Source organism: Eptesicus fuscus, chromosome 18 (genome assembly GCF_027574615.1).
Source record: "Eptesicus fuscus isolate TK198812 chromosome 18, DD_ASM_mEF_20220401, whole genome shotgun sequence".
Lineage (NCBI taxonomy): Eukaryota > Metazoa > Chordata > Mammalia > Chiroptera > Vespertilionidae > Eptesicus > Eptesicus fuscus.
Window position 1 is genome coordinate 12,274,637 of NC_072490.1, and position 27,110 is coordinate 12,301,746.

The 27,110-nt window shown below is 38.3% G+C and overlaps 1 protein-coding gene across 2 annotated transcripts in view; it reads right to left on the reverse strand.

Annotated features, from left to right (window-relative positions):
* PDCD6IP (programmed cell death 6 interacting protein) overlaps nucleotides 1-26,470 on the reverse strand; it is a 48,377-nt gene extending 21,907 nt beyond the window's left edge. The window contains exons 1-8 of one of the 2 annotated variants that reach the window (XM_008154027.3): nucleotides 26,146-26,470; nucleotides 15,463-15,517; nucleotides 14,213-14,282; nucleotides 8,897-9,024; nucleotides 6,694-6,847; nucleotides 5,501-5,601; nucleotides 3,065-3,181; nucleotides 71-293 (exon numbers count right to left, since the gene is read on the reverse strand). In XM_008154027.3, the coding sequence (XP_008152249.1) occupies nucleotides 71-293; nucleotides 3,065-3,181; nucleotides 5,501-5,601; nucleotides 6,694-6,847; nucleotides 8,897-9,024; nucleotides 14,213-14,282; nucleotides 15,463-15,517; nucleotides 26,146-26,354 (1,057 nt within the window). In that variant the 5' untranslated portion in view covers nucleotides 26,355-26,470. Of the gene's footprint in view, nucleotides 1-70; nucleotides 294-3,064; nucleotides 3,197-5,500; nucleotides 5,602-6,693; nucleotides 6,848-8,896; nucleotides 9,025-14,212; nucleotides 14,283-15,462; nucleotides 15,518-26,145 lie in introns of both variants that reach the window. The other variant, XM_008154018.3, reaches the window with a different exon arrangement.
* Between the last annotated feature and the right edge of the window lie 640 nt (nucleotides 26,471-27,110).

Consider the following 27,110-nt stretch of genomic DNA (forward strand, 5'->3'; position numbering starts at 1 on the left):
AAAAAAAACAAACAGATTAAACTGGAGAAAAGATGAGTAAGATTAAACTACAACTGAATACTTGACATACCAGTGAATTTCTGGCTAATGGGTACATTGACTGGGGTAGATTTCACAAGTGTGGCTTTGCCAATAGGATCTAGATCTTTGAGGTCTGGAACTCGATCATGATATATGAAGTCATTATCCTTCTTTGCTGCAGTAAGGGCACGGTTGATTTTGTCTGAAAAATCCTTCACATTGACATATTCATCATAGCGAGATGCCACTGTTTTAATCAATTCTGCTGCATGCTAAAAAGAAAATGTTAAAAAATAATAATAATGTTTATTTTTCTCAACCAAGCATTCGTTTCTTTTTTAAATAAAGAAAAAAAAACCTAATTTGAGATTTTGCATTTTCAGCAATGTGGTAAACAGATTAACCTAGAAATTCTCTCTTCACAAATTACCCCAAAATTTAAGAATATATAGCAGACATCCCTTTAAACACATGTGAATTACCAAGAAAATAAAGGAAACCCATGGGCCAATAAGTATAAACTGGCATTGAGAAAGACTGGATGTCCGGTGTTTCAATAACCCAAAGGACTATCAATTAAAATGATTTAAAAACCCTCAGGAAACCTGAGACAGGATCTTGAAACTAAAAAAAGAGAACTGAGCAACATCCCCTTCACTACCTCACATGAAGGCAGGAACTTCAAAGGACTACACCCACAATGAAAGAGTAAATCAGAAAAATATTATCCAGCAACATATCTTGTTTCAACAAAGAAACAAGATGTCTCAGCAACAATATAAAATTTGTTTTAAAAAAAGGTTTGTGCCCTGGCCAGTGTGACGCGATTGGGTGTCGTCCAATGCACCGAGAGGTTGCTGGTTCGATTCCTGGTCAGGGCACATGCCCGGGTTTTGAGCTCCATCCCCTGTAGGGGGTGTGCAGGAGGCAGCCGATCTATGTTGTGCTCTCACATCAATGTTTCTCTTTCTCTCTCTGCCCCTCCCTCTCCCTTCCTCTCTCTCTAAAAATCAATAAAAATTATTTTTTTAAAAAGTGGTTTGCCATTGGAATTCATAAGATGAGCATATGCCTCATATAAACCAAGAGTCCACATTTTCTTACTTAGACGGTATTAGAAATAGTAACATCAGATAAAATAGGCAATAAAGCCAAAAGCATTATTCAATATTAATTCAGTGCATAATGTTTAATATTTGCCAATTTGCCAGAAAGATATAAAACTTCTTAAATTTTGCATTTAATAGTTTCTACCTATATAAACTGAGAAGTTGATACATCTATCAATAATCAGAATGGAAGATTTTAACACCTCTGTCTCTGTGAAGAATGGACCAAGTAAATAAAATTTTTAAGATGACAATTTTATTCACCAGACATAGAAAACCCTGAACTCCACTATTAGAGAATACATAATATTCTCAGGCATTTAGAGAATATCTATATAAAGTGATCACATCAGGAGACAAAGCAAATCTAAAAAACCAAAATTACAGAAATATAAAAATTGCTTAATATTAGAAAATCTACTTATCTAATTCTTCAACCTTAATAGATTTATTTTTAAAAAATCAAATTATCTCCTATATTAAAAAGCATTTGATAAAATTCAATATTCATTCTCGATTTTTTAAAATTTTTACTCATAAAACAGAAATAAATACACAGTTCCTTTACTTTTAAAGATGTTTTTTATTGACTTTAGAGAGAGAAAAAGAGAAACATCAATTGGCTACCTCCTGCACTGGGGATCCAGGCCAAAACCTGGTCATGTGCCCTGACGGGAATCAAGCAGGCAATCTCTGGGTGTTTATGTTCTATGTTAACTTTTGACCTATGAATAATAAAGCTATAAAACTAAAGCTACAAACCCTCATGTGTCTGTAATTGAAAAAAGTTCTCACTTTTCACTGTGAGTCTAAAGTAGTTTCTTCCTCCAGAGTGGATTTTTAAAACTGCATTAAAATTTCAAAAGGAGCTCTTCTCTGACTGGTTTACAGACTAAATAACGGCCTGCTTGAATCTAATAGTCCCAGAATTCCCAGAAAATAAAGAAACTAAACTTCTAATACTTTAAATATGCTAGCTAGCCTAAAAAAAAATCTTTCCCACAGAAACCCTTTTCATATAAGAATCTAAGTTATTGTGATCAAAGTGAATTCCTAGACAAATGATATTATGTTTGTTAATCTCGGTTTTGTAAAAAAGTATGCTTTTCTCTGATTATGTCACTGTGGGTTATAATACCAGCATACATTTATTTTTTATAAGTCTGGGTTTCTTTTTTCATGAAAATACTAATTTGTGTGAACTTCCTAAATGATACTCGCATAGTACCTTCTAATGCCTACCATATAGATACAACTGCATAGAAAGTACACTGCTTTTTACAGATGTACTTATATTACCACTGTCCTTCTCAAGCTAAACTTATATGCTCCAATTTAAACCAAGGCTAGGCACTGTGCAATCCTTTCTGGAGTCTGGTAATTAATTTAGAATACTTTATATTAAAATAAATATGGTTAAATAAAAAAGAACAACTTAAATTTTGCAAGAAATTGTTTGGGGTTTATTTGTTGTTGTTTTGTTTTTGCGTGAATTTAAATAATATATGAGATTTCAAAAAGCATGCAGCAGGTAAAGCCTATAAAAGCACTTGTCTCCACTGATGGGAATGGTTTTCACGAGCAAACTTGGGAATCTCATTAAGAAAGAAAAATGGTCCTAACTGGTTTGTCTCAGTGGATAAAGCATCGGCCTGAAGACTGAAGGGTCCCAGGTTCGATTCCGGTCAAGGGCATGTACCTTGGTTGCGGGCACATCCCCAGTAGGGGGGGCGTGCAGGAGGGAGCTGATTGATGTTTCTCTCTCATCAATGTTTCTAACTCTCTATCCCTCTCTCTTCCTCACTGTAAAAAATCAATAAAATGTATTTTTTTAAAGCCCAGAGATTAAAATGGAAGAATTAAAAAAAACTGTCCTTATAAAAAAAGAAAAATGGAGATCCAAGTTATTTAATATTTATTTCTAAGAGACTCACCTGTAACCTTGCAATCTCTTCGCCAAATTTCTTCTGCTGTTTTGCCAGGATAGACTGATGGTACTCAGCATTGGCCTGCATGATACAGTGCTTGGCAGCCAAGACAGGAAACACCTCCTGGAAATAAAAATACTGACCAGGGAAGAGTCCAACCAAACAAACCACCACAGACAACATGGGATGCAGGAAGAAAAAGGAAAAGGAGACAGAAATTAGAATTACCCCATTAATGGTTTAGAGGTAGGTTAGTCAGGTGTAAACAGAGAAGACCACATGATTTTGCATGGGTTGAATTCAATCATTTCCATCTTTTTCTTCCAATTAGAATGAAGGGGTGGGTTGTTGTTTTTTTTACTTTTAAGTGAAGCCAATTAAAATTTTTACAATTCTCTTTAATCGAGCCATGAAGTCAACATTTTGTTTACAAAGAAGAAAGGAAAGCATGCATCAGGAAGAGAAGTAGAATGGACAGCAAAGGAATAGCAAGCACAAGGCTTTAGAAGCTTTCTTATGAGCCCTTTTCCAGCCTTTAGAGTCAACTAAAACGATTACTCACATACACTAATGAAATTGCTCTATAGCTGACTGTTTCATCATGTTTAAGAGACAAAAGACAGTAAAAGTAAGTTCCCACTTATACTCATATCCTAAGACTTTTTAATAAAGATGATTTTTAGCCAAATAAAAATTTAGTATCATATAACAACTAACATTTCAGTATCGTATACTCAAAAACACATAGCACACAGATTAAAGAACTAAGTTAATAACTAATATGATCCAGTATTATTCTGCCCTAATCTGCCTTAAAAAAACTGCATTCAAATTTAATTGTAAAAGATCCATAAACATGAACCAGGGAAGCAGTTATATGGGTACCGGCTCTTCTAAAATGTCAAATCCTAGCCTGCAACCTTATTGTTTTTAGGCAGTACATGTCATATAAAATCCAATAAATATACTAGACAAGCACTGTGCAGACAATGAATGAATGAATGAATGAATGAATGAATAAGACAGACATTGAAAAACTGAATTATTACCTATGTCCTTTCCTGTCTCCCAATGAATAATATCCTAGCTTCCTGTATCATTATTTGTAGAAATTTCAGTTTTACAATTAAAATATGAGATATCTTATGAGCTTCATTAGTAAAAAAAATGCAAAAATAAAGGACACCTAAATCTCAAACTGCACTCATGCCAGTTCTCAAGGTAAGGCTGGAGCAACTTGGTACTTAAACAGGAGACTTTCGAGGAATACCAGGAATGCTGCAAAGTAGTTTCCAAGTCTTTGTAGGTGACATTCTTCTCTCCATGACAAGATTGAACTAATGGCCCAACAGGATGTAACGGTACACTGTGCAGCTGAACATGAGGTCTTTCCAATGAAAAAGAGGTGAGAAGGGATCCCAAGTCTCTTTTTAAGAGTAATATTATTAATATCCAAGAGTCCTGGGCAACTTTCAACTGATATCTTGGTGTATTTTAAATTTCCAGGAATCTTCACATTGGACATTTTCTGACTAAACTAACATGTTCTATTGGTGAACGTACATGCTCTTTTTTACTCTACCACAAAACTGTCTGCAACTTCATAATTTAAAAAAATTCCTGAGTGATTTATTAATCAATAAACTCTGCTACGAGACAATGTGACAAATACCATGAGCTATCATACAGACAAAACTAATTCCTTGAACATTTCTGAAAGAGTAACTGAATCATACCACGTTTCACTCAATCTCAGTTTCCCTTTCTAACCATTCTAAATTTACTTGTTAGTCTAATAATCTGCTTTGTCCTTTCAAATGATCACACTGACTAGTCATTTCAAATGATCACACTGACATGCCACTTCAGAAAAATTTACAAAATAATACTTCCTGCAATAAATATGTGGTTTAAAGATGGTTGTTTTCCTTAGCTGTTCAACAGCAGCCCAATTTTCTATTCCTGTTGACAAAACTTAATTCTAATAAAAGTATTGGCTGAATTTGTTTCCTTTTCCTTTTCCTTTATGTCTGTTTTTGCGCCTTTAGACTCATCTTTAAGAAAACAGGACAATAAGTAAAAGTGTGAATAATCAACATGCTCAATTATTCATGCTTGTTGTACACCAAATCACCAATGAATCAGAAGTACACAATGCCCGTATTTGATAAAATTATTGGAGACAGATATTTAAAATTTCCAGGAAGAGATTTAGCTTGGAAAAACAAGTTTAGTGAAGAGCAAAGGCAAAGGCATCCCCTCAATATAAAATAAATTTTCATGCATCTTAAATAAAAAAATATTTCTACAAATATATTCTTTAAATGCCTCTCCTAAATTTTCAAATCTTTATAAAACATAATTTTCAACTTGCTTCTTCTACACAGTATCTAAATATTTCTACATGCAAACAGCCAAGTGTGTATAAAAATGACAACTGACCTTAGGGAGAGTGTCTTTATACTGACACTGCTTGAAAGCATCACCAAAATAATCTGCAGCCTGATTTGCCAATTTAGCTATGATGGCATCTTTCATCTTATCTGTAATAAAATATGAAATTGACCATTATAATTAAAGTAATCTGATATATCATGATTGTACATGTCTTAAAAAATCCTTATTGATGAAATCAATTCATCTGCATGAAATTTAATTATTTCTCAGGCAAATACAAAGAGTCAGAAAATAGTTTAGTGGTTGCCAGAAGCTAGGGGAGAGGGAATAGAGTGTGACTGCCAGTGGGTATGAGGTTTCTTTTGGGGGTAATGATAATGTCTTAAAATAAGACTGGTTATGGTCACAAAACTCTGATTATACTAAAAACCAAAGAAATATGTATTTTAAAAGGACAAATTTTACTGTATAGGAATTCTATGTCATATGGATTCCACAAGACTGTTTCCTTATTTTTAATTTCTCTGTACTTACATATTCAGCCCATATTCCAATCTGTTATACTAAATTACATGTCTTGTAAGAATTAATCTTATTCCCTCATTCACAGAGCCAGGGATTCTGCTAGGCTCAATCTTGTCAGTTGATGTCGATGAAATGAGATCTCCTCAAAGGTACTCTTCTTCACTAATGAATCTAAAATTAGCATGACTGCCCCTCCATCCTTACCCCACAGCCAGACCAGACTACCAGCCATTATCCCACAATCCACCTTACTCTCTTTAAAGACATTATCTCTCTTTACCTGAGCCACTTAATATCTTATTTATTATCTCCCCAACACTAAAATATAAGCTTCCTGAAATAAGGAATCTTGCTTGTCTTCTAACTCTATTTACCTAGAGCTTAGAGCAGGGACTAGAACACAGAAAGTACTCAATAAATATTTACTAAATGAATACATTTTTGACATATTACAAACCTATGTAAACATTATTTTAGAGTTCAATGTTTTAAGACAATAGCTAACTATCCATTTTATAAAAATTGCAAATACAACTTAGATTCTTAAATGTGCATTGTACCACCTTAAGTTCAGAAAAGGAAAGCTGAAAATTTTCAATAACACATGTTTCAAGTTCATGCTCTACACTGAACATGTTATATTTTAATCATCTTCTAATTTTAAAAACCTATCACTTATTTTCACATGCAACAAAATGACAAATTGGAATTACCTCTTGTAGCCTTTAAAAAAAAGACTTCCTGGGCCTGTGCCAGCATAATAAGACTGAGGGTCCCAACAGTATCTGGAGATATGTCCACAGTAGGTTCCCGATTTAAGGCAGATAAAACCGTCTCTTTAATATGTAAAAAGGCACCACTAGCGAACTAGAGAGGGGTAAAAAAGAATTTCTTTAAAATTTATAGGAACTCAGCAAGACTTGATTTTCTAATGTTAGACACAAAATTATTCCAAATGTTAACTCAGTTGAATAGTTATTTAAATTTTATATTGTGCAAAATCGCTCTAAAACATCTGACCTACAGACAATAAGGGCATTTTTTCTAAAATACTATAGAGTAACAAGAAATTTAACAAAGATAAAAAGTCAACTGTAACAAAAAAAAGTATATTACAGGACAAATTGAGTAAGCTTATTTTTAGATATACTTCCTCAAAACTAATATGAGAATAAAGGCAGGAATAAAATACTAAAATGTTTTTAGTACTGAATGCACTTGGTTTGGTCTCAAACAAATTCATTTCTCAAACAATTAAACATATATACTTAAGGAAGCCTCAAATAGTACAGATACCTAGTCCTCTGAGGAACAGCATTACCATCCAATGCTAATGATTTCTATCTGACTCTCAGAGCTCCTTGGTGAAACATTAACCATCAGATTTGTCTTCCCAATTATATTTTTCTAAGATTAACACTGAAATCACTTTGCTCTCATGAAACAAACGATACTAGTAAAAAGAAAGAAGTCCGCCTGGGATTAAAAGGTGTTGTGGGTTACACAGATAAGCTATGCAGAGATAACAAAAGGTTAACTGTTTCACGTGAAAATGATGCTTTCTGCAGTCATGAATTATCATAAAACCAGAGTATCTGCAGAGTGTGATCAGCTGACACTGCTTAGTAAACTAACAGAATCACAGACTAGAACAGCAACGAATCCAGTCTCTCATTCACAGATACGGAACTGGAGGCCTACAGCAGTTAAAGAAGTTAGACAGGACATGCAGCTATTGGTGGCAAACAGCCTAGAAAAGAATCTAGGTCTTGTAATACATTAGTTATCTTTTCATCACTAGGTGTCCTGCTGTGAAACACAGAAGTGACTCACAGAATGGAATGTGTCCTCAATAATTCAGAATGCCCTCTAAAATCTCACATGCCAGTTAACAATTACAATTAATAGAAAACTAAATAAAAATTTACTTCATTACTGCATTTTAAAACATTTGACATTTATGGCCTCAAAAAAAAAAGGTACATATGCATCATCTGATTGTATGGTAAGCAACAATATGGAGTACATTGTCTGCTTAAAGTATGTTTTCCTCTCTTTTCTAAAACAGCATTCCTCACCTCTCCCCTAAACTTCAACAATGGGAAAAATCAGACTCCACCTCTGGGAGACACTGGAAAGACCATTTGGAATTCCATTAAATTTGGTTGGAATCAGGACACGTGGAACTCCAATGCACCACTTTATTAACACTTCTGCCCTTAGTCTTCCTGTTTGTAAAATGAGAATGACATTATATAACATGCCTCACATGGTTTACCTGAGAGTCAAATAATGTATATGAAAAACTCTGAAAATTATAAGGTAACATAAAACATGAAAACAAAATTATAGATATTACCACTTAACAATAATCACTTATTGTTCTTTAAATTGAAACAAAAAAATTAAAGCTGAATAAATAACAATTGCCACAAAAATCATATACCTTATTAGTAAATATAGTATAACATTACATATCTGACCACATTTAAATATGACTTCTCCACAAGTGTCAAAGTTAAACTTTTCTTGCTAAGAGGTCTTAAGTGTTGTGACTTGTGTGAAACTTTACAAGTGTCTCACTATAAGAAAAAAATATTAAAATAAAATAATGTACAAAAATTTTTAATGAGGTTATTTCATACATTTTATAATTTGAACCTAATTTATTGAGCCATTATGTGCCAGGCACTGTGCTAGGTGCTGGGTATACAATGGTGAGGAAAATGAGAGCTGGTTTTATAGTATGTAGTTTATCTAAGAACCTCAAAAATATAAATCAATTCATTAAAAAGTATACTACTTTTCAAGAAAATATCTGTGTGTAAAGAAATATCTGTAAACCTAAATGCAAATTATTTTCAATTTAATCCAACTTAGTGTTGATCATTATGTAGTAACTACTGTTCTGCATACCTGGTAATGCTTAGCAGCGATTTTCAATCCTTCATCATTATCCAGGTTCTGTTCTGCTGCAATTTGGCTAGCTAAGGCTGCACAATTGAACAACACACAGCTCTTTTCATATCCTAAGCTTGCAAGAGCTGTAAAAAATTGAGAAGGAAAATTTATCAGATTATTTTTTCTAAAGAAAATTAATGTTTCAAAGAGAAATAATATAATCTCTATCCCATTGCCTCTCACAAAAACAAGTTTCCAGACCTGTTTTCTCACTCATCATAGGCTCCCATATTGATAGCTGCCCTGCTAGGCATTTATTTTCATAACAATATTCCCATCATCTAAAATTCAACAGATCAATATATTATTCTTTCCTTCCCTGTAAGTCCACACTGTTAGTAGTCAGGTTCAAAATGAAAAGTCATTTTCACATCATTTCTCACTTAAATTCAAATACATTATTTCTATTTTTCCATCACTTCTCTAAAAAGTATATCTTCCCACCACATTTAAACCAAGTCCTCATTACTACAAACCTAAGCAAATGCCAGAACCTCCTAGCTGACCTTCCATGCCTCATTCCGATATGCCAATACGTCTCTCAGAAGACTAATAAATTATTTAAAATACAACTTTGATCAAGAATCTACACACGCCTCACATCCATTTAGAAAGCTACCATAAAAAAAATTTTGCTTTTTAATTTAAAAAAAAAAAAACAGCCCGGCTGGCGTGGTTCAGTGGTTGAGGGACAACCTATGAACCAGGAAGTCACAGCTCGATTCCTGGTCAGGGCACATGCTCGGGTTATAGGCTCGATCCCCAGTGTGGGGGTGCAGGAGGCAGCCAATCAATGATTCTCTCTCACCACTGATGTTTCTATCTCTCTCTCTCTCCCTTCCTCTCTGAAATCAATAAAAATATTAAAATTAAAATTTAAAAAAAAGATTGAGAGTTTGGAAAAACCTCCAGAATATGATAAAAGCACAGAAAATGTATGGTGGTGGAGCAACTTCAAAACACACATGCACATACACAAACAGGGCAATACAGGAAAGCCATGGCTAAATATAAAGCAACTGGTCCCACTACAAAACAAAAAGTCAATGAACTTCAGGATGAATGAAATGTATTCCAAGCAACAGATATGGATAAACTTTTATACACAAGATATATGTATATCCCAGTCTATTGTATTTCCCATAAACATTATCATCCCAAGCTGTAGTCTTTTATTTTGACACTAGAGGCCTGATGCATGAAATTCATGCATGGGTAGGGTCCTTAGGCTTGGCCGGCAATCGGGGCCAATCAGGTTCCCCTCCTTTCCGCCTCCGTGCCTCCTCCTTCTCTCACCACCCACTCGTGCAGCCACCTCTTGCGCAGCCACCAGGTGGTTCCCTGTCTCCCCACCTCCCGGCCTCCCTGTCCCCTCTTCCCGCACTCCCTTAGCACCCAACTGCCGCCACTGGTAGCCCGCCATGTTCCATGCTGCCCCCTGGTGGTCAGCACACATCATAGCAAGCAATCGAACTCCCTGTCTCCCAGCTGAACTCCCAAGGTGACAATTTGCATATCAAACTTTTATTATATAAGATTTCTTTTTTTTAAATATGTTTTTATTGATTTTTATTTTATTTATTTTTTTAAAATATATATTTTATTGATTTTTTACAGAGAGGAAGAGAAAGGGATAGAGAGTTAGAAACATCGATGAGAGAGAAACATCGATCAGCTGTCTCCTGCACACCCCCCACTGGGAATGTGCCCACAACCAAGGCACATGCCCCTGACCGGAATCGAACCTGGGACCCTTCAGTCCGCAGGCTGACGCTCTATCCACTGAGCCAAACCGGTTTTGGCTATAAGATTTCTTATGTATAAAATACTGTGTGAAAACTTTTTTTCCTTATAATTAAATCCTATCTTTTTTCCTTTATGATCTCTCCTATCAGACCTAAACACAAATCAGGTGGTTTTTTTAAAAACAAATATTCAATTCTCCTTCCTTCAAAAAGCTCTTTTTCTTAATATTCAACTCCTCCCCATGTTAACCTGTGCTCTTTTTATATATTTATATTTTTATTGATTTCAGAGAGGAAGAGGAAGAAAGAGATAAAAACATCAGAGGAGAGAGAATCATTGATCAACTGCCTCCTGAACACCCCCTATTGGGTATCGAGCCCACAACCCCGGCATGTGCCCTGACTGGGAATCTAACCGTGACCTCCTGTTTCAGAGGTCGACACTCAACAACTGAGCCACGCCGGCCGAGCTATGCTCTTCTTTTTCACACAAAGCCTTTCAAAATGAAAACAGCTTGATTATATAGTTTTTCTAAAACTTAAAATAGTTTTTTAAAACTACAAAAGAAAATAAAAATCACCAAATATGTTACACCTCCCAGAGTTACCCACTGTTAATAAAAATGCAGCAGCTCTGACCTGTAATAGGCCTTTTACTCAATATTCCATGGAGATACCTTTAAATGTCAAATATATATTTACATTATCATTCTTTTTTTTAAATACATATTTATTTATTTTTTTAATGTATTTTATTGATTTTTTACAGAGAGGAAGAGAGAGGGATAGAGAGTCAGAAACATCAATGAGAGAGAAACATCGATGAGAGAGAAACATCGATGAGAGAGAAACATCAATCAGTTGCCTCCTGTACACCCCCCACTGGGGATGTGCCCGCAACCAAGGTACATGCCCTTGACCGGAATCGAACCTGGGACCCTTCAGTCCGCAGGCAGACGCTCTATCCACTGAGCCAAACCGGTTTCGGCTACATTATCATTCTTAGAATATAAAATTACACAATATTCTAATGAATGAGTAGCCCATGCTTTATTTAATCAAGACATTACTAAAGGACATTTAACGCCAATATTTACTACTAGAAATACCTTGATGAACTACTTCCTGCTTTATTTATGCTTTTGTTTTTGCCTCCCACTTCTTCCAGGAACTTGGTTCATCATTTAACCTATCTTACTAATTATCATTTAGTTCTCTTACCATCTGCTCCTTATTCTCAACCTACTAATTTGCTTGTCGCAATATCACTAAAAATCCTTTTCTTGACCTTGCCTCTCTCTCAGCATAATGCTCCCTTTACTCCCAAATCTTTACCCCAAGTTTTCCAAAATAAACAACCCATAGTTGCTGTTTCCATTTCATTGCTTCTGGTCCAGCTCGCAACCTGATGCAATTTGGCTCCTGCGGCATGGCCCTAGCGAAACTTCTTTCGTTGCCAAATCCAGTGACTTCTCCAACCTTACATGACTTGACCCCTACTATAATGACTGTCAATAATGTTCCAACCTGGATGAACATCAAAGTCACCAGGAGATATTTTCAAAGATACTGACTCCAGTGCCTCACCTTGAAATATCTTCCTATCACATCTGGCATTCTGTAACTTTACCTTTAAAGATATACCTGTATCTTTAATATTTCCCCCAGGTAATTCTAATGTGCAACCAGGTTCAGGAGCCACTGGACTACATGGTCGCTGAAACTCTTCTGGCATTCAGGTCAATGTCTCTATTCTTCCTTGTTTCCCCTGAGATCTGAAAGCTTTTTCTCAGCCTCATTCTCAGGAATCTCTTCCACTATTTCCCCTCAATGTTGTATTCTCTAGCTCTGGCTTTCACACTTTTCCCAGTCTATACTCTATCAGAGGGGATAAATTTATTATCATTTAGTGGTAATTGTTCCCAAATCTACCTCTTTTGAGCTTTAAATCCATTATTTCCAAATGCCAAAGAAAAGTTTCTACCTAGACATAACACAGAAAATTCAAACTCAACCTATCTATTGAAAGGAATAAATCAACAGGTCAAACCAAGTTATAAATCTTTATTAGCATCCACCCTTAATTCCTACTCTTGCCTGTAACAGTAGATCCAGTCAGTTTCACCTCTGAAATGTCTCTCAATCCCACCCCTTCTCCTCTGACCCACATACACTTCTTGTCTAATTTCATCCATAATGACTCTCACAAGACTCTTAACTGGTCAGTTTCTCCCTAGTATCTGGAGTTAGGCTTTCTGGATTCATATCTGGCTTCATTAAATGCCTGCCATATAACCTTAGAAAGTCATTTAATCTTTCTAAATCAGTTTGCTCAACTGTTAATAACAGTGCTTTCCTCATTAGGCTCCTGGGGAATTCAGTGCCTGGATGGAATATGTACTCAATAAATGTTAGCTATTAATATGTAAGAAGAGCCCTAGCCAGTTTGACTCAGTGGATAGAGCGTCAGTCTGCGGACTGAAGGGTCCCAGGTTCAATTCCAATCAAGGGTACATGCCCGGGTTGCAGCTTGGTCCCCAGTGGGGGAGGGGGGAGGGGAGGCAGCCAATCAATCATTCTCTCTCCCTCTCCCGATCTGAGATCAATAAAAATATATTTTTAAAAAATATATGTAAGAAGAAAGAGTACAAAACTCATGAGTATACTATTTACAACTTCATAATCTACTTTCCAATGTCTTCTCCCTCCATAACCCTCAACTCAACCTATGGTTTCAAGCCTTAACAATGTTTAGTATTATACTATCATGTATTGGATGTGATTTATAGTGAATAATACTGTTATGTAATAGTTCATAGCATATATTCTATAATACATTTGTAATGTATTATAGTATTATGTATTAATAGTTCATAGCATATATTCTTTAATACATATATATATGTAGTATATATAACATATATATGGTTATATGTAATATTAACATTCATTGCAGCTCATATTTACTGAGCACTGTTCTAAGGACTTTACATGAATTCACTTATTTAATCCACACCAGAACCCAATGAGATAAACAGTACTTCACAGTACTATTCCCTACTTCACACAGATGAGAAAATTAAGGCACAGAGAGGTTATATGCTGAGCTAGCAGGTAAAAAAGCCTCACTCTTCTGACCTTTCATTAAAATGTTCTACCTATAATGTTATTTTCTATCTGGAAAAACCAAAATTCATCCTTCAAAGGCTAACTCAAACACTGCTTACTTTCAACAGGCAGAATTAACTTCCTCATCCATGCTCCCCTTTGTTCACAGGCTCATCAATTTTCTTCCCAATCAGTTTGAATACAACTGTCTTACTCACTTTTATAACTAGGACAGTGCCTGGCAAGGCATAGGCTCTCTACAAAATTTTTTTAATTGCATTAAAAGCTGATGTTGAAAAAAAAGAAAATGTAAAAATGTTTTTTATTTAAAAAGAATCATTACAAGAGCAATTTTAAAAACCTAAAACAAAGTGTTTAGACTAAGTTTCTCATCATTTATTATTAAAAAATTACATACCCAACTTTACAGACCCTCCAAAAAGTGAACCTTTATCAAAAGCATCTTTCCAGGTAAATGTCAAGCAGATCTTGATAAAGAGAAAACAGAAAATTATGTTACCTTCTTGAACCTCATTAAGTCTCTTTCAGAGAAAAATTCACAATGAGGAAAAAGACAAAAGCTTCAACTTATCTAAAACATTATCTTCTCTAACCAACCAAGTCCTTTTCCTTTCTTGGCCATAATTTTTTTTTTTTTTTTTAGGTAAAATACTGGCACTAAGTTATTTCAATTGGTCACTCTGCTTCAGTAATTGTACACATATTGTCTTCTCCAAAACACACAATCTTATTCATCTTTATAAACACACAATGGATTGAGTAGAATATGAACTTAATTGTCAAATAAGCCAAGAGAAGCATAGGCAATAAAGTAAGTACTACAGGTTTCCCAAAAGATAAAATAAAAACTATTCCATGATGACAAAAGTAAGAGAATGTTTATCTTTGGTGGATGACATAAGATAATTTACTTCTTGATTTGGGTAGTAGTTATACATGTGTATTCACTTTATGAAGATTCAAGCTATACACATATTTTCTTTCACTTTTCTGTATGCATGTTATACATGAATAAAGAGTTTCCGTCATAAATTTTAAAAAACTGCATCTCATGCTTCTAAAATATTCTGCATATGACGATTTAAAAGTTAGCCTCTTTTAAATTTTGTGTTGCAATCTACTTTTTAACTCTAGGTTAGAGTATTTTCAATATACACAAAACTAGAGAGAATAACATAATGAACCCCCAATATACCTATCACCAGTTTTTAGCCTTTTGCCTTTCTTGGTTCATCTACCACCACCCCTTTTCCCTGTCCACCCACCTCCCACCCCACACACACACATACTTTTTTAAAGTACATAAACTAAAACTAATACTTCCTGAATTACAGTTTCTCTCTTAATTCTGTAAAAGCCAAAGGGAAGAACACTATCGATTAATCAGTCAATAGTGGACATAAAATGCAGTTAAATATATATACAGAAGTTACTGAGGAATGACATGAATAGAATCCTAGGAAACATTCTTCAAAAAGACATAAATTCGTATCAGATGGGCCTAAGCTAATTTGTATTAAAAAGTCTCATAAAAACCTAAAGATAATGAACAGACACCATTTATTTTAATAAAATGATACCATGAGTGGGAGGAAATGGGTGACTTGCCATTATCATATAACTTTACAAATTAAACAAATGACTTACCTGATTTTCAGAAAATGGGAACTTAGGTTCAATGGAACAAATCTGATCATAATATCTAAAACACAGAGCAAAAGTTAAAATTAGCAGAGTTAAATATTATGCACATTTATGTAAATACAACTGGTTAAAGAATATACTAACATTATTCACGCTTACCTTGAGTGGCCCACAAATTAATCAGCCATTTTGAAGTTTCTGAACATAATCTTTTTTTTAAAAATATATTTTATTGATTTTTCACAGGGAGGAAGGGAGAGGGATAGAGAGTTAGAAACATCGATCAGCTGCCTCCTGCATACTCCCTACTGGGGATGTGCCTGCAACCAAGGTACACGCCTTTGACCAGAATCAAACCTGGGACCCTTGAGTCCGCAGGCTGACACTCTATCCACTGAACCAAACTGGTCAGGGCTGAACATAATCTTTTTTTTTTAAATATATTTTATTGATTTTTACAGAGAGGAAGGGAGAGGGATAGAGAGTTAGAAACATTGATGAGAGAGAAACATCGATCAGCTGCCTCCTGCACACCTTCTACTGGGGATGTGCCCGCAACCAACGTACATGCCCTTGACCAGAATCGAACCTTGGACCCTTCAGTCCACAGTATCCACTGAGCCAAACCGGTTAGGGCTGAACATAACCTTTTAATGTATAAACCAAGAGCTAAATGCATGCAGTGAAAAAACTGAAAACTCATCCTCCCTCCAAAGAAAAATACTTATCAACTATTATTACCTATAGGCAAATATCTAAACAGAAAAACCAAAGTATTTCTTAAAATACTATTTCTTATTAGGATAATTTGTTATATCCATTGAGCAAATTATTATCTCTGGTAAACTGCTCAGTAAGAACAGGTTTGCCAACTTTTAAATATGTTTTGGGGCCCTAGCTGGTTTGGCTCAGTGGATAGAGCGTCAACCTGTGGATTGAAGAGTCCCAGGTTCGATTCCAGTCAAGGGCATGCCTGGGTTGCGGGCTCGATCTCCAGTAGGGGGTGTGCAGGAGGCAGCCAATCAATGATTCTCTCTCATCATTGCTGTTTCTATCTCTCTCTCCCTCTCTCTTCCTCTCTGAAATTAATAAAAATACATACTTAAATCTGTTTTGGGTATGCGCACTTCTGTCCATCTTCACCACTGCCACACAATTCATCAAAGCTACTACCCTCCCTTCAAGGCAAACTAATCCAAAAGTTTCCTGGTCAACCTGTCTCATTTTCTCCTTTCTCATTCTTTTCTTTTTCTTCTTTCTTTTTTAATCCTCACCCAAGGACATGTTTTCATTGATTTTTTTTGAAAGAGAGAGAGAGAGAGAGAAACATCGATGTGAAAGAGAAACATGGATCGGTTGCCTCCTGTAAGTGCCCCAACCGGGGACCAAACCTGCAACCTAAGTAAGTGCCCTAACTGGGAATCCAACCTGCAACATTTTGGGACAACACTCCAACCAACTGAGCCAGGGCCTTTCTCGTTCTTTTCAATATATTCTCTACAGAGCAGCCAGAATGATCTTCAAATATGAAGCAGTCTAGCCCTAGCTGATATGGCTCAGTGGATAGAGTTTCGGCCTGCGACTAAGGGTCCCCTGGGTTTGATTCCAGTCAAGGGCATATGCCCAGGTTGCGGGCTCGATCCTCAGTGTGAGGCGTGCAGGAGGCAACCAATCAATGACTCTCTCTCCTCACTGATATTTCTATCTCTCTCTTCCTCTCCCTTCCTCTCTGAAATCAATAAAAATATGTTATAGCCGAAACTGGTTTGGCTCAGTGGATAGAGCGTCGGCTTGCGGACTGAAAGGTCCCAGGTTCGATTCCGGTCAAGGGCATGTACCTTGGTTGCGGGCACATCCCCAGTGGGGGGTGTGCAAGAGGCAGCTGATCGATGTTTCTCTCTCTCATCGATGTTTCTAACTCTCTATCCCTCTCCTTTCTTCTCTGTGAAAAATCAATAAAAATAAAAAAATATTTAAAAATATATATATGTTATATATATATATATACACAACTATACTAATAATAGGGTAATATGCATATTAGTCGGGACACCGTCACAGTAACGACCAATCAGCAGGCTGCGTGCAAAGCAGGTATGGGTAGGCAGGGACTTGCAGCGTTGGGGACGGGGGCAGGGCCATGGCAGAGAGGCCTCTCCACGCACCTGTGCCGGGGGTCCACAGGCATGCGAAGAGGCCTCCGCCGAGGGCCTGGCCGGGGGTCTGCAGGCACATGGCCCCCTCCGGGGGTCCACAGGTGCGTGGAGGTCCGCAGGCCTCTGCCGTGGCCAGCCCAGAGACGGGGGCCATGGCAGGGGCCTCCATACAACTGCACTAGCGGTCCGCAGGCCTCCCCCAGCTCTGGCCTACCTCTTCGGGGCAATCCATGGAGGAGCCACGGATGGATGGGCGGGGCCTACCTCTCGGGAGCAATGGATTACGGGGCTTTGGCACTATGACAGGGCACAGGCCATGCTTGGGCCCCACCCCCACCCCGAGTGCATGAATTTCGTGCACCGGGCCACTAGTATATATATATAAGCAGTCTTTCCCCTCATCAGTGTGACCTTTGAGCTAGCAAAAGGGATGAGGAGGTATCCAAAGCCAAGCATTCTAACTGGCCTCTAATATTTCCTCCTTCCCTTATCACCTCCTAGCTCTCCACCCCTTCATGAGGGCTATCTTTCCAATGGTTATTTCTGAGGTCAGTTATTTGAGGAAGGGCAACGTGCCTGAGATCAAGTTATTGGCTGGCACGGCCATAAGTTTGGTTACAAACAGGAAGAACTGAACAGTTAAGTAAATACACTGAAGATAATAGGAGCCAGGTTTCTAAATATCAGAGAAAGGAGTTACTATTAAGGGGAGAATAAATTCTGTGGCTTTGGACTAGAATTAGAGGTATCAATCTGAACTTCCTTTTTAATATAGTAGAAAAATACAAAAAACAGGTGTAGGGGGGGTATGTGTGTATATTTCCTAAATGTGTATGTTGAGGGGGTCCAGAAGCAATAAGTAAACCTAATGCTCAAATAATGCTCTCCATTAAAAGGAGCCAGTGCTCCTTAGACATGTGAGTGACTCCATGGCTGAGACTGAGAAAATTGAAGACTCAAGCCTAAAACATCTTGCTATGTCAGAAAGTTAAGGAAGTATTTTTAAAAATATGAGAACATGTCAAAAGGACACAAGAATTAGCTTTAAGGGGCTCCCACTAGCCAAGTCTAGAAAAATTTAAATAAAGTAACAAATCATAACCCATTCAGGAAAATAAGAACATTATTCTGAAGTATATAATATGAACAAATGAACAGGAAAAGCTCTAACCTACTGTACAATGCCAAATAATAAATGTAGAAGAACTAATGGAGTTAGGAAAATCATCATTTGACACCTTTCAGAATATAATGCCTGATTCAGGTAAGAGTCATCAATGGATACTAAAACAAAAGTTTGATGGAAATAGGATATTGCATACATAGTCTCAAAGTATCTTCCCACAAAATACTTACTAATTAATACAACACATTTATTAATTGTAAGGTTAAGAAACCTGGGAAATACCATCTTAATCAAGTGATGAAAGTTAACATTACCAGCAACAGGACAAATCAAATAGTGTTCTTCCTGATATACACTAAAAAGAACACAGCATCACTTTGGTGGTACTACTGCCCAAAATGCATGGATCAGGAGAAAATATGAGACAAATCCCTACTGAGCAACATTCTACAAAGTAACTACCCTGTACTCTTCAAAAATGTCAAGGCTGCGAAAGACAAGGAAAAATTGAGGAACTGTTCCAGATTAGAGAACTAACTAGAGAGATAACAATGAAAAGCAATGCAGGATCCTGAATCTATAAACATTACTGGGAGAATAAACAAAATTTTATTGAATTCTATGAATTAAATGGTAATATTCAATCAATGTTAATTTCCTGGTTTTGAAAGTTGTACTGTGGTTATTATATAGGAGAGTACTCTTGTACTTAGGAAACAAACACTGAAGTATTAAGTGCTCAAACCTATAACGAAGTCCCATTATTTTTAAAACTATATCCAAAAATGTGACAAGGTCTGGCATTACCTGGCCATCATTCAACACTCTCAAAGCCTCATCTCAGAATATTCCCTATGCATTATAGTCACTAAAGTCTGTGCTCTCTCTTGGCCCTAAGCTTTCACACATTTTTTTACTTTTTTTTTTTTTTCCCTCTGTACCTGGAAACTTTCCCCACCACAATTTCCCATCTTTCTTATCTAGGCTGACATGTCATCAAAGAAGCCTTTCCTCATTCATCCATCCAACAAATATATACTAAGAGCTTACTATGCAACAAACAGAGTTTTAGGAAATTGGAATGTTCTAAAACTCTTGGGGGTGAGGGTGGGAGACAAACAACATAGGGTAAAATATAGTATAGTAGGTAGTGATAAGTACTATGGAGAAAAACAAAGATGTAAGAGGGATAAGGTGTGTGTATATCTTTGCATCCTCCACATTATTTGATTAACACACTAACATCATTAGTGCTAACATTATCTCAGCATCTTCACCCCCAAACCAACAATCAGAATGTGAGCAAAATGGAACTGCAATATTTTCTTTCCTGATCTATTAAGCACTAGCCCTTGAAAAAAACTTCAGAAATCGTGAGTCTAGTTCCATCAACTTTATTTTTCAAATAAAAAAGTTATTTCCATAATACAACAAAACTAAATTTTAAACCACAAAAAAATGACAAATCTATTTAGAAATTTACAAAATCTATATAAATGATTCACGTTAATGAAAACAGAACTAAAAATTACAAATTATTAAAAACATCAATGAGAATACTATATATCAAAACCAACTGGATACAGCCAAAAGCAGACTCAGAAAAAAACATACAGTCCTAAAATAAAACTAGACTTAGTGTTTAAAAAGAGATCGCTCAGTGGTTGAGCATCAACCTGTGAACCAGGAAGTCACATTGGAGGTCGTGGTTTGATTCTCGGTCAGGGCACATGCCCAGGTTGCAGACGATCTCCAGTATAGGGTTTGCAGGGGGGCAGCCAATCAATGATTTTCTCTCATCAATGATGTTTCTATCTCTCTCTCCCTCTCCCTTTCTCTCTGAAATCAATAAAAATATTTTTTTAAAAAAATTAACAAATCTGATCAAGGGGCAAAATCATATATAACACATTCACAACATTAGGAACAAGAAAAAAAATTGTAAAAACAGATTATAAGAATAATACATATTGCAAGAACTTCTGTGTGACTAAAGACAACCTAAATACAATTAAGAGACAAGAAACAGATATATATTTGCAATATACATAAGGGGAAGGGATAGCCAGAAAAGGTAAATAACTCCTAAAAATTAGTAAGGAAAAAACTAGCAACTTAGAAAATGAGCAGAGAAAAAAACAAAAACAGGCAATTCACAGAAAAAGAAACTAAAGTGACCAGTAAATATAAGATGCTGGACCTCTGAGAAATCAGGGCACTGCGACCTAAAACAAGGTACTATCATCTCTCATCCATCAGTATAGCAAAAAAAACAATTAATTTGAATTATTAATCAGTGAATATTAGGATGGACGTGGAAGAATAAAAAACTCACATATACCTGCTACTGGAAATGGATATTGATGCAACCACTGTGGAGAGTTGAAAATGCAGATACCCTATTCACTTAAACAAAGAGATCTGAAAAAAACACCCTTTTCCGCTCTCTCCCAAAATGCCACTAAATTTTTTTTTTTTTTTTTTTTTTAGTGTTGTGGTTTCTTTTTTTAAATATATTTTACTAGTAGCCCATTTGCAGGAAAATCCTGCAAGCGGCTGTTGCGGCCGCATGCACTGCCGCTGCCGCCGCCTTTGCAGCCACCGTGCCTGCACCCGCTCGCCACTGCCACCCGCCCTGCTCCGCCCCGTTCCACCCCACTCCACCTGGGCTTTCCCTCTGGCAGCCACCTTGCTTTCTGCTTTTCCTCCCTCTTCCTTCTAAGTTGTCTTCAGTCTTCACTCCTCCCTCTCTCAGCATATGCAAATTAACCGCCATCTTTGTTGGGTAATTTGCATACTCGCCCTGATTGGCTGGTGGGCATGGCTTGGGCATAGCGAAGGTGCGGTCAATTTGCATATTACTATTTTATTAGGTAGGATTGATTTCAGAGAGGAAGAGAGAGATAGAAACATCAATGATGAGAGAGAATCATTGATAGGCTGCCTCCTGCACGCCCCACACTGGGGATCGAGCCAGCAACCTGGGCATGTGCCCTTGACCAGAATCAAACCCGGGACCCTTCAGTCCACAGGCTGACACTCTATCCATTGAGCCAAACTGGCTAGGGCTAAAAAATTAATTAAAATTAAAAAGAGCCCTGGCTGGTTTGGCTCAGTGGATGGAGCGTCGGCCTGCGGACTGAAGGGTCCCAGGTTCGATTCCGGTCAAGGGCATGTACCTTGATTGCGGGCACATCCCCAGTGGGGAGTGTGCAGGAGGCAACTGATCGATGTTTCTCTCTCATTGATATTTCTAGCTCTCTATCCCTCTCCCTTCCTCTCTGTAAAAAATCAATAAAATATATTTTTAAAAAAAATAAATTAATTAAATTAAAAAGATGTAAATGCACAAAGAAGAATGGGAAAGGGCACAACAGCATACAAGAGGTTTCAGTGAAATTTTGTAAAAGGTAAAAAGTGAATGAAGCAGATAAAGCTGAAAATCTAACTGCCTGGAGGGCAGGGAGCTAACAAAATATAAGTCAAATCATGTCAGAGAAGCCAACAAGAATCTGAATTAAGAAACATGAGGTACCACTGAAGATAGCATTTCAATATGAAGCTGGGAAGAGAAAGTGCAGTGGAAAAATCTCTGAAACCTTTGACTACTCTTTTTTTTTTTTTTTTTTAAATATATTTTATTGATTTTTCACAGAGAGGAAGGACAGAGAGATAGAGAGCTAGAAACATCGATGAGAGAGAGACATCGACCAGCTGCCTCCTGCACACCCCCCACTGGGGGATGTGCCCGCAACCATTGTACATGCCCTTGACTGGAATCGAACCCGGGACCTTCCAGTCCACAGACCGACGCTCTATCCACTGAGCCAAACCGGTTTCGGCCCTTTGACTACTCTTGATCCTCTATTTGGAGAGTAGGCTTACAGGAAATGTTAGGGATATCAAGCACAGCTAAGTGGAGAGGATGGGTATTGAGAAGCTTTGGTTAGGAATGCTGTCAACATCATTCTCTCTCCTTCTTCCTTACTAACAAAACCCAAATTTTAGCTGGGTATGCAGCTGCCTTTAATAAAAATTCCTTTTCTTATCCTATCCTTCCATGAGATGTAGACATACATAATGGCCAATTACATATGAGCAGGGTATTGTGGGGCAGTTTCCCCACTATCTCCTTTCTCCCTTCCTGCTATATTAAACTTGGGTATGACTGCTATCTGGACCCTGAGGAAAAGGATTCTAGGTTGTATAGAGTGGAAAGCTGGATGGAGCCTGAGCCTGAGCCTGATGAACTTCACAGAACCACTAAACCAGCCCTGGACTATCAGAACTACCTCTCTACCAACTGTTTACACAGGAATAAAATCATAATTTAATTCCCTGATGACTTGAGATCTACCACATGCAGCTGAATCCAAAGCTGATACAGGTGCCACACTAAAAACAGATGGTATAAAAGACTGCATACATGATTGTTGAGATCCCCAACATCCAATTCCCCAATAAAATTTCAGAAAGCTGACAACCAAACTTTTTCATGGAAAGAGACCACAAGCTTTCTCTCTAAAAATACTAATCACCACAAAAGACATGAACACTGGAGCTTCCTCTCCCCCCCCCAAAAAAAAAAATTATAATACAGGATTCCCATCTGATCACCCTAAAGTTCACCATTTATCAAGGCTCTTCTAATCAATTTTTAGTTAAAGCCACTTTATACAGGATGACACTCATTCTCAACCTAATACATGTGTATTTTAGGAAATTTTACGGGAATATCTCCATGTTAGTAATAATAAAAAGGCAGCTCCATCACTGGACCTATTTGTAGAGCAGTGTACCAGTACTAATCAAGCTAGCTTCTATTCTTTAGGAATTAGCTTAACCCCTCCTTTTTGAAAATTGTATTTTAAAGTTCATTAAGTTAAAAATATGTAAATTAATGTTATTTACACAATTATCCAACATAATTATTAAACGATATTTTGTTTGATTGGAACACATATCTCACAAATGTTTGATTTTTACAGATATATACCCAAAAAACTTTTGTACAGCCCTCCATTATAAAATGTAAGTCTGTAGTATATCTATTAACTTATCCTAACCCCACTAGAAGAGTAAGAAGTGAGAAGGGGAAAAAAAAGTAGTTGATAATAAGTGAGCGAGGAGAGGATAATACAAAGGAGACTGAAGAAACATGATTAGTTTCAAAGAGGCTATTTGTGCAACAGCCCTATACCTAGGAACAGTTTTCACATTTATGCCTGGGAAAAGAATAAAGGGATAAACAAATGAATGAAAGTTTAAAGTTCACACCAGAACCCTCTCCGTACCACAATCCACTATTCATTCTTTCTTGTCTGTTAGTCTTAAATCCGTGCATCAATTGTCACTGAAAACTCCAAGCTCCTTAAGGGTTGGTACCAAAACCAACACTCTATTCAAGAAGATTGTTATCATAGTGTTCATTATACCCATGTTTTTTAAATATTACTAATGGAAAACCCGCACTGAATGCTATTCATGTCTACATAAAAATTGCTTTGGAAAATTTTTGTTAAAGTTTGTTAATTCTAAAAGATGCCTAAGTATTCCTAGGTTAACTTTTTTTATTAATTTTTTATCCATTTCAGAGAGGAAGGGAAGAGGGGGAGAGAGAGATAGAAACATCAATGATGAGAGAGAAGCATCGATCAGCTGCCTCCTGCACACCCCTCACTGGGGACCGAGCCTGCAACCCAGGCATATGCCCTTGACTGGAATCGAACCTGGGACCCTTCAGTCCGCAGGCCGACGCTCTATCCACTGAGCCAAACCAACTATGGCATTAACTTTTTTTTTTTAATGCTCATACTAAGTATCAAATTAATGATCGTTACAGCCCAACAGTCTTATCTTTAAAACTGACACCAAGAGATCATCATCTAAGCCCGTGGTTGGCAAACTGCGGCTCGCGAGCCACACGCGGCTCTTTGGCCCCTTGAGTGTGGCTCTTCCACAAAATACCACGGCCGGGGCAAGTCTATTTTGAAGAAGTGGCGTTAGAAGAAGTTTAAGTTTAAAATTTGGCTCTCAAAAGAAATTTTTCAATCGTTGTACTGTTGATATTGGGCTCTGTTGACTAATGAGTTTGCCGACCACTGATCTAAGCAATCTATTCAGTATCTTCCTTTTGGGGGAACCAGGTCTTCCTCATTCTCTATTGCTTTGATCCGTGGGGGATGGAGAAGTTAAACCAGCTGAGTGACTGGCAATTAAATTAGCGCATTTAACCACCATCATAAATGGGCACACGCCAACTCAAACAGAGGCTTCCCATGGCCTTCCACCAGGGCTAAGGAGAAAGGGCACTCTCGTATGTTCGATCCTGAGTGTAATGACTCTGTAATTACAGTAGACCCACGGGTGGCCATCGCTCCCAATACGGGAACAAAGCTCAGCTACGAAGGAATCAACATGGAGGCAAGATGCTATGTTCCCTTAAAGCTAAGGAAGCAAATATTACTGAACTTCTCAGTTACCAGAACAAATAAGCTGGTTTAACCTGGGCTTGTACTTACAACCTAATACAGATGTGTTTGCCCTGTTAAACAAGGAGACTATGTTACATGTAGAAAATGAGATTAGGCGAAAAGAAATGTTTTAACTTTCAAGTGCCCTAGAAATGTTCCGTTTTCCTAACTGCAAAGAGTCCCAGAAAAAGAGCTCTCGTTAAAGATAGCACAAGCTCAATAAGCATTTGTAAAATAACAAATTTACTCCATGATGTGCATACCTGCTTGTGAACAAAGTGATTCTAAGCCATTTCTCCTGCACCTTCTATTACGCCACTCACGTGTAATTTCAAAGAACGGTAGCTCCTAACCTTTGGAATTTTCCATCTGTCATTTGATTATGATGAACTTGGGAAGATGGCTCATTTCAAGTGGACAATGTAATAAGTAACAGACATTTGTCCACAGGGTCCCAATGCTCCTACATCCCTCAAGCAACCTCTATTTTGAAATTGAAATCTGGCCAAGAAATACAAAAAAAGGGGGGTGGGGGGAGGAGAGTCTTAGTTCAAGACATTCCTCCCCACCAAAACAAAACAAAACAAAAAAAAAAAAAATGGAAAGAAAACTAGTTCTGTGTAAAATGTGGCAAGAGAGATCGATCAGGACGTGGCAGACGGTTCCTCCGAGATACCCGATCCTCCGAGCCGGGAGGACCGAGGGCTGCGGCGAACCGGCAGGACCGATCCCCCGAGCCCGGGCCGAGCCAGCCGCAGCCAGCGGGGCGGCTCCTGCTCACCAGGAAGGAATGCAGACCACACCTACGCGCCCCAGCAGGCCAGCGGGGCGGCCGGGTCTGGGCCCAGGGTGTGAGGGAGGGAAGTGGGAAAGGAGGAGGAAGGAAGGGGGCGGCAGGCTGCGGACGGCCCGAGCCCGGCCCCAGGCCCACCTCAAGAGCGTCTCCAGCGCGCCCTCGTGCTTGTCCAGCGGGCGGCCGAGCGCGGCGCGGCGCAGCTTGCTGAGCTCCTCGGCCGCGCGGCAGTACTGGGCCTGCTCCTCCCCGCCGCTCGGGTACGTCTGCTGGATGAACTTCACCAGCGGCTTGGCCAGGTCCACCTCCGAGGTCTTTTTCAGCTGCACCGAGATGAACGTCGCCATGGCGAGCTCCTCCGTCGCCGCTCCGGCCAAAGAAACTGCGGGACAGCGGCGGGTGCTGAGGAGCGCCGGGTACCGGGTTGGCGGACTGGCGGACCCACCGGTTTGACGGACGGGCGCGCTCCGCTGGCGCTTCGGTCCGGCCACTTCCGGGAGGTCGCGCGCAGGCGCCGTCCGCGCGCCGCGCGCGATCACGTGAGGGCGCCTGGGCGGTGGCTCAGCTCACCTGGGCCCAAGCGGGCCTGGGCTGCGCGAGGAAATCTGGGCTTTCTTCTCGGGTGGAATCCAGGGCTTCCTTGCCGCCGCGACGGGCGGACAGACGCTTTCGTGTGAAAGTAACCATTCATTCCTTCGCTCAGACAACTCGGGGAGGTCCTGTTACTGTCACCCGCGACAGTTTGGGGCGACCTGGGCAAGACCTATGGTACTTCATGCCCGGCTGCTGTGCACAAGTATTGAGTGCACGGTAAGCCTAGGAAGCGAGGTCCCTACCATTCACACTTTCAGGTAAGGACTCAAATACTAAAGTGACAAAAAAAAAAAAAAGTTTCATGGAACAAAAATCAGCGTTCTTGGGATGCGGGATAGTAGGATCCCTTGGAAGAACCTAATTTAAACAAGATGAATTAGAGAAGGCTTTCCTGAGAAGGCGAAGGTAAAATGACCAGTTTGATAAGATGCCTTGGCATTGGAAGAAGGGGGAAATGGCAAGGGAGAGCTTCCCAGAGCAAGGGGCAGCAAGGTCAGAGGCCCTCGGAG